General features: G+C 36.3%; 1 protein-coding gene across 1 annotated transcript; it reads right to left on the bottom strand.

The window, feature by feature from the left end:
* Positions 1–3552: 3552 nt before the first annotated feature.
* Positions 3553–8321, bottom strand: trip13 (thyroid hormone receptor interactor 13). The gene is made up of 14 exons (XM_041988569.1): positions 8206–8321; positions 7950–8030; positions 7708–7867; positions 7453–7579; positions 6750–6805; positions 6568–6658; positions 6411–6483; positions 6261–6324; positions 6067–6153; positions 5805–5911; positions 5532–5685; positions 4558–4670; positions 4374–4443; positions 3553–4300 (listed from the first exon to the last, which is right to left on the bottom strand). The coding sequence occupies exons 2-14, from the start codon at positions 8018–8020 to the stop codon at positions 4205–4207; spliced, it is 1269 nt and encodes a 422-aa protein (XP_041844503.1). The 5' UTR covers positions 8021–8030; positions 8206–8321; the 3' UTR covers positions 3553–4204.
* Between the last annotated feature and the right edge of the window lie 20 nt (positions 8322–8341).

The following is an 8341-nucleotide window of genomic DNA, read 5'->3' as shown; positions in this document are numbered from 1 at the left end:
TTTGCAAGACTATTAAAATTACAAAACTCCTCTGTTTTGGAGTAAACACATTGAAAAACCAACCAATCAACACAATTGTTTTGATTGGTTGGTAAATTATCTTACAGCTGCTACCCACTCTTACTATAAACAAAGTAGCACATGATTTTTCATCTTTTTAACAGCACATTACAATCAATCTAACTTTTCTTATTGTGCATTACAGTCACCACCATATGGTTCCTAATCTTTATCATTTGATTGTTTTAATTCACAATCACTCATTCGAGCCTTAAATAATGTCCAAAAAAGAAAAAAGAAAAAAGAAAAAGTAACAGCCTTTCAAATAAAGCCAAACTTACGGTTCATAATATTTGTGACTTTTTTAAGGCAAGAAGTACATTTTGTATAAGCATTATAGTCTGGCTATTGTTTGATCAACAGTTTTGAATTGGTTAATTTCCTCCTCTTTTCTTCTAAATGTTTAACTCAAAACAGCTCAACATTCTCATAAATCCATAGAAAGCTTCCCACTTCCTGAGCTAGAACCATCACATTGCTGTATTACTTATTTCATTTATTCACTTTAGAAAATATCAAATTTTCTTTACCTGGATAAAATGTTGTCCTAGAAAAAACTTTCAAATTGTTTCCACCTAATTAATTTATTTTGACAGGTAGATTCACCTGACTTCCGGTTGTTTTGATTAACTTGACTCACTGAGAACTGGTTTGGCAGTTCTGTTGCAGCCGAGAACAAAACCGCGTCCTCTGTTGGCAACAGCGTCTGTAGGGCTTCATTCATGGTTTTTAATGTCAAGCAATACTTCTTATTAATACTGTGTTTATTCATTTTATTATTCATCACTTGCATTACTTAGAGTGCATGTTTGTGTGAATAATTTCACATCGAAACTAAAATTTATAGGTTACTTAAAGCCAAAACTTTAGTATTTCCACAGATCAAGGATCTTATATAAAACAAATTCAGAGAAACACCATTAAGGCAGGACTAATTTCTGGTTTTTGGTACATACACATCAAATGTTATATGTTTATTGACCTGAACAAGGAAAGACGGTTTTACTTTCATCAAACATGAAAAGCTATTCTGCATTTTTCTAGTTTGTTTTCTTTGGCAGGGCCTAGTTTCACAACTCATGCCAGGCTTAGGATCAACAATGAATGTGTCATTAGTGCTTTGAAAAAAAAGTGCTCCTGTTCTATTTCAGGTGCGATGTTATCTTTGCATGTTATCAAGAGCTGGCATAAACTATTTTTTTTCACCACTGTTGTCATGTAAGAAATGTCTTTAATCGTTCATTTTTCTTCCTTAACCAGTTGAGCTCTCTGCTTAATTACATATATATTACCTGTGCTGCTGAATCCTCGTGTAAATTTGTGTGATGGAGGTAATATTAAGCACAACAATGTCCCAGTTACACAACCATACGTTGTTGAATATGGATTTCTATTAAAACGCCTTCTTTGTCCCTTCATTTTCTCTGCTATATGACTCCTCACAAACACAGCACTCTTTAGATCACTGTCTGGTTGACAGGATGAGCAGACATTTGCATGGCTCATTCATTGCAGATGTCTTTGATCCTACTTGCTGTGCCTAATTATCCCAATTTCTTTATGCAGCTTGACTCCTGAGATTCTGTCTCTTTCTTCACCACCTTGTAACATCCTGCTTAAATGGCTGACAAACATATAGGATACCGAAATAACAACAAACTTAAGAAACATCAATGTCTGACAGGAGATGGTGGACTGGAAACAAACAGATCAGTGTGGTGGTCTTTGAGGGGCAATGTTCATACAAGTAATGGTTTATGATCAAAGGTCTTTGTGTAGCTGAAGAATTGGAAAAAAACCAGACAGCCTACATTTTACAGGCTCTTTTTATGTTTTTGTGCAGAAGATGTGGATCATTATGCCAGCAAAAGTGAAGGGTATTATTAAACTTGGTTTAATCAATGCAGTATGAAGCTTTGAAGCCAACAATGTGGACTATAACCACTTGAAAACGCAGAGAAATGAGTGATAGTTTGCTTTTTTGTTTGCACCTCTGCTCAGTTACCTCCTAGCATACCTATAAGTATGTAAGTTAATCCATTCTTCATTTGAAACACCACTGGCACATGCAAGGATATTCCATTGCTTTCGGCAATGTACCTAAACGAGGGTTGAAAGGATAAACATCAGACTGTTTGTTTTGTTTGGAGTTTTCTGACATTTTAAAGCTTCTTGAAACTGTGATAAAATCCTGCAACAATGAGGCTTTTGACTTTTCTTCCTACTCTGACTTGATTGCCTTTTAACAGCTGCCTGCTTTTTGGACAGACTACAGACTAAAGAAAAAGGCCTGCAGACAGAGCAATTATGGTTTTATTTACCATGCTGTTCCTACAGCTCTCCTTTTCTCTCCACTTTGTGATTATTGATCAGATAAAAGCCAAGCCTCATTGTGCAATTTATCTTGTACAAAAAAGAAGAAGAAAAAAAAACCAACAAAAAACAAACACACACAAAAAACCCAACTCTTTAATAAATGGAAACAGTGGGCGCCATCAATTTAGTGTAAAAGACACTGCTGGCATTCAAGGAATAATTCACAAAAACAGTGGTTATGTGTGAATTAAATCCACTCTTTGTATGAGGGGAAAAACTGTTGGGAATTTGGTTTATCTTAATGAGACTTGTGACAGTAAAATCTAATACACCAATACAACACTTAACAAGCTAAACAAATCACCCAAAGTCATTCAGAGAGATGAGTGGTATGGCTGAGTGTATCTGAAGTGTGTGAATAAAGATGAATTCAATGTTTGCTTTCCTTTTACATTCAGGAACAGCCCACGGGATCCACCTTTGAAGTGGAATGAAAAAGCATTGCCAACAACAAACAAAGGGCACATTGTTTGAACCCAGCAGCTCACATGCAAAGCATCAGAGCATTCACAGAATGCAAAACATGTTCACATGAACAATGGGGCAACTGATCTGTTCATGTAAACTGTGCATAAGACTGATACATTTCAAACGGTCATCTTTCAACTGCCCATCGCTCACCACCAGGCTTTATATAATCACATATCACTTTGAAGCCCTTATAAAGACCTAAATCATAAAGAACTTGTGTAGTAGCTTCATATCTTTAAACTAAGTTAAACCCAGCATAGTGCTTTTTGTTGAAAAACAACCAAGGTTTAAACAGATTACACGAGATGGGCTCAAGCTTAACTGCAATCTGTTTTTATTGTTGTTGGCGTTTTGACTTATCGCCCTTACTGTAATTATCATGTAACTCATAAAATACAATAATGAAAACCAGTCGTTGTGTGTAGCTGTGCATGGCAGCGTCTGTGCACCTCCAAGTGGTGGCTTCAGGGTGATAAAATCTCCAAAATGCAGCTACTTCTACTGTAGCAATTAAAAAAACACACACATTCCAGCAGAACAACCATTTATTACAGTATTATATACGGACATGTAATGAACATATGAATCCATAAATACAGAAGTGATGATGAATTTAAAAATTATGTCCCTGAAAAAGACAAAACAATGGCATATTTATGGGGAAAGATTTTTTTAATCTTAAGCTATATAATGAGCGACATCTATCGAAAACAACAGGAATTAAACAGTTATTCTTCCATAACAAACTTTGCAAACATTTCCTACATTTTTAATGGCCTATTTCTGTTCAATAAATGATCTGCAACCACTTTAAATGAGATACGTCCAACAAAACACCTGACTGAACTTACAGCATGTCTTTGCACTGATGCCACTTTGAGCAAATAATAACAAATAAGGCGTGCAAACCATGTTTTTTTTAAAAAAGGATCCCTTTAGACAAAAACACTGGCATTGTTAAGGTTAAAGCTGTGTTTAATAAAGTTTAATATAAAACATCAAAAGAGAAAATGATGACCAAATTAAGAGTTAATTAGTGCAGAGAATATTCAAGCATCAGGAACATCTTGAACAGAACGTTCTGCACTGACAGACATCGTATTGGTCTTTTAAGATGTTAGCACCAACAAAATTAATTCATTTCCTGTTACGTATATTTGTTAAAACAGTATCTATGGCACTAATATTTAATGAACTATCAAATTAATGTATTAAGCTTAAACAAAAGAAATAAAACCTGTTTGGTAAGATATACAGTTACAAACAGTCAAGGGTCAGCCCTTGAAAACTCATAAGTTCAGACACCGTTGACCAGATTTGCCTTCTCCTCCCTCTGTTTATCCACCGCTCTGCTCATGGCCTCCAGAAAGAGTTCAAGAGTTACTGTTGGTGTCTGCAGAAAAACAAACTACATTTAAAAACAATACTTCTTTAGTTTATTCTGCTAAACTACAATTTAATTTTACCTTTACAAAGAGTGCATGGGCAAGAAATGGTAGCTTCCTGAGAGCTCTTCCGCTCAGACCTTTGCTTTTTCTGGAAAAAAACAACATTAGCTTCTTGCACTTTTAGCTCTCACTGTCAGCCCATGTTCTGATGTGCAGAGATGCAGAGAATCAGGGCCTATTCATCACTGAACTGTGTACTCACATAGCAATGTTTCTCAGATTCAGACTGTGTTCCGACACCTCACTCTTTGTAAAGCCCATAGTTTCCAGCTCGTACATGGTGAATAACTGCTGCCGCGGGTAGATGATCTGGCACTGCACACATTACAAGATCATGACAGACAGATGTAAAACACTGTTATTGGATTACACTGCTCCTTATTACATTTTTAAACACATAATGACAGTAGACTTAATTTTGCAGTTAAAAAAAAAAAAAAAAAAAAAAACTCTGGTTCTCTTTGTTGATTTTTTAATGCTGTTTTCTGTTTAGTCTGGTGGAAATGTTTTCACGGATGTAATTATTGTTCCTCTGTGATCCAAAGAACTATTTAGCTGTAGTTCAGTTATTAAAAACACACAAAAACCAGTGGCCTCAAGGAAACATAAGGGGAAAAATTTGAGTACATGAACAAAGAATATTTGAATCAGACTGTCGCTGAAGGAAACACCTACCTTTAAAAAGTTAAACCAGTGTGGAAACCTGCATTCTTTCTAATGTTAATGATGCCAACATAGCAAAAGGAAGTGTGCTGATGTAAATGTCTAAGGAAACGCCTTCTTGTCACCCGAGCTGTGAGCTCTGTAAACACTTCTGTGATAATTATGTGGTCTGAAGTGTTAGTTTTACTTGTTATACACTGTAATTGACAATGGGAATTACAGTCATGACTGTAAAAGATATGAAAGATGTGCACTTGGGGAAGCTATGTGATGTGACAGGCAAACTACTCAATATAGTTTCTGTGGCTAACTTGACATTTTAAAAGACTCAAGATGTCGAGTTACTACATCATATCCATCTATTTTATAGTCTATTTAAACCTCATGGCTGCCATACCATCTTGGTTCAGAAAGAGGTAAATGTGTCCCAAAGTTTAGAAACACACATTAAAATCAGTGTACTTTGGATAATAAATGGGTAACTAAAATACCCCTGCTTAACTGCATAATCACCTTCATCAGCTCCTCAAGGCAGGAGAGGTAGATGTTATAGATGCCTTTCTCAGATGGGGGTCCGATGTACTGCTTGATGTCAGCTCTGTCCACAAATGCCAAGTCAATCTTTTCCGTCACGTTGGAGGTTGTCAGGATCACTACATTGGAATGTCTAAAAAGTCAGACCAAAAATTTCCCAAAGCAAATATGTATATGAACAAAAGTGTTAAGGGAATCTCAGGTGTTGTGTTTCATATAACTTAAATGAAAATGTGACTTTTTTTCTTCAACCGTTTGATCTGGTCCAGCTGTGTGAGGACAGAGTTCACAACTCGTATGGCGTCGGAAGGTTCGGTTCCCGCCTGGCAGGCATTCCTTGCTGCCGTTAGACTCTCCACCTATTCATCACAAAACAGATCCATAACAGCTGTTTCAATCCCAGCATGACAGTGGGTGGATAGGAAAGTCTGTGTTGTGCCAATGAATATGAAAACAAACAAAAATGCCCTTTAGAAATCTAGTTTTAGGTTGTGTCCCATGAAGTAAATCTTACCTCATCAATCAGAACAAACACAAGTGTGTCTTTGTCATCAATCAGTTGCTGAATCTTTTGAAACATCTTTGTGACCAGCTTCCCACTCTGTAACAAAGATGCATTATTAGCTTAAAAATAATATCAGTACTCTCTTAAAAAAAACAAACCAACATTTAATAGAATCAAGCATTTCACACAAAAGCCAGGTGCACCTCTGAAAACCACTTTGAGAATAAGCTGTGACTATTTATCTCCACGAATTGGCCATATGAATACCTGCAGGGAGATGAGAGGGTTTTGAAATGAAAAGAGCAGGTTTAGTCACAGCTGAAGGCTTTTTACTGAGATGACAGTTGTCTTACCGACGTGAAAGTCTGACTGACAGTTTCTGGGCAAGAGCTTTGCAGAGTGATGTTTTCCCTGTGCCGGGAGGTCCTGGATGTGCACAGATGAAAACAGATGAATCAGTTATTTTACACATATTATCTGAAACAATCTCAATAGCACCAACTAATTTACCATGAAGCAGCACGACTCGATTCCATGAAATGAGGTTGCTGTCCACATTTTTATCTGAAAAGTATATTGTTGTTGTGACATAATCCAGGAGCTGAAGGAAAAAGTCAACAATGTCAAGTCAAATTGTATGATGGTATAGTTATGTAATGATTTGCTCTCTGTCCTAAGCTTCAGCTAATTACCTTAGTTTTGACACCAGTCTCATATACTAGACTTTCCCAGATCCCATGGAATTCAGCTGTCAAAAAAAGATGAAAGTTTTCAAGGGGACCATTCAGATATGATCAAATGAGCAAAAGATTAAATATAAGTTCTTCATGATGTAAAGGATTTTAAAATGCTGATAAATACGCAGTTTATAATAAAATATATGCAAGAAAAGACGGAACATTTAATTGACATGCTTTGATCTCCTGTGCAACAGTGAAATAAATGTTATTTGCAAGCTTAAAATGTTTTCCAGAGTTAAATAATAGGGAGATAGGTTTTGCTCATGCTGGATTTACATGAATTCACAAAACTCTATGTTTTCACACCAGCATTAAGTGACGAAAGTCTGAGAGAAACATCTTAAACTACTCCATCTGTGTATTCCACACAGCTTTTCATAGTGGCACCCAATCCTACCTTAGAGCTAGGTTAGAAATGCACATCTCTTTACCATAAAGCAAAGAAATACAGAAATAAATACATGTAGAAATGAAGGTTTAAATGTATAAATACTATAAAAATACATTGATTGAAAAACAAAAGATAGAATGTTTTCAAATAAATTAGTGTATAAATATATAAATTAGTTGGATGATCTAAATGCCAGTTGCAGTCATGGATACTTTTCTTGTAGTTATTTTTTTTATTCTCCATATCCACAATATTCAGTATCACCTGCTGGCAGCAGCCAGTGGTTAGCTGCTGAAAGCTCCTCATCTTCCTCCAAACTGAGCATGCTGGGTCCATCCTCATTCAGGATGAACATGTGAATAGAGACTGAGCAGCTCTTTAAATCAATGGGCTAAATCGGAAACAGAGATTAAACAAACCATTAAAGACAATGATTCTATGCAATTCCCTTTTGAATAAAAATTGCTATTACATAAAAAAATCTTAATATAAGTCTTAATAGCATTGAAATAAACAGACCTGTGTTATCATTTCCTCGAGATCAACTATAGCTACAGATTCCACATTCTTCCGCAGGAAGTCCTCGTCAAACTCTGTCCATCTGAAGTTTCCAAAAACCGTGCTGTGGCGATTCAGTAGAGTCTGAACATGAGTCTGCACGTCAGTCAGTTTAACTGTGCTGAAATACGAAAAAAGATGGAATCAGACAGTAAACAAGAAAATCTGTCTACACCTAATGGCAACTTACACCATGAACCCACCTGGTGGATTTAACGTGGACTTCCACATTGATAATGTGTTGGTTTACCACATCCATTCTGTCATCTTCCATTCTTGTAGAGCTGTGTCAAATTAAACAACAGTGTTTGTCAGATACAGAGCTCCCCGTGTATGTTTCGCTAAAGTCACACATCTTTACTTGCTAAGTGGCTAACCTTAGCTGCGCTATCAAAACTGTTAGCAGCAGATAAGTTTGAATAAAACCTATCACTAGCTCCATAAAAATGTAAAGCATACCTTGTAGCATTTACTAAGCAAAACTGCCAACTTAAAAATAGACAAAATCCTGGAGCCTATCGACAGTGCACCGTGCTGTCAGAAACCCGAGGCAGTCAAATTCAGCGCGCTGATTTTATACACCGGAAATACAACA

This window comes from Melanotaenia boesemani, chromosome 6 (assembly GCF_017639745.1).
Source record: "Melanotaenia boesemani isolate fMelBoe1 chromosome 6, fMelBoe1.pri, whole genome shotgun sequence".
In the NCBI taxonomy this organism is placed as follows: domain Eukaryota; kingdom Metazoa; phylum Chordata; class Actinopteri; order Atheriniformes; family Melanotaeniidae; genus Melanotaenia; species Melanotaenia boesemani.
The sequence above is the reverse complement of the archived record's forward strand: the minus strand, read 5'-3'. Positions and strand labels throughout refer to the sequence as shown.

What these genes read in the sequence shown, in the direction of transcription:
- trip13 (XM_041988569.1), bottom strand. Translation starts at nt 8,020, where the DNA reads ATGGAAGATGACAGAATGGATGTGGTAAACCAACACATTATCAATGTG. An exon ending in CCACTGGCTGCTGCCAGCAG is followed by an intron (nt 6,806 to 7,452) that starts GTGATACTGAAT and finishes TTTTTTTGACAG; the next exon opens with CTGAATTCCATGGGATCTGG. An exon ending in AATCTGAGAAACATTGCTAT is followed by an intron (nt 4,444 to 4,557) that starts GTGAGTACACAG and finishes GTTTTTTTCCAG; the next exon opens with AAAAAGCAAAGGTCTGAGCG.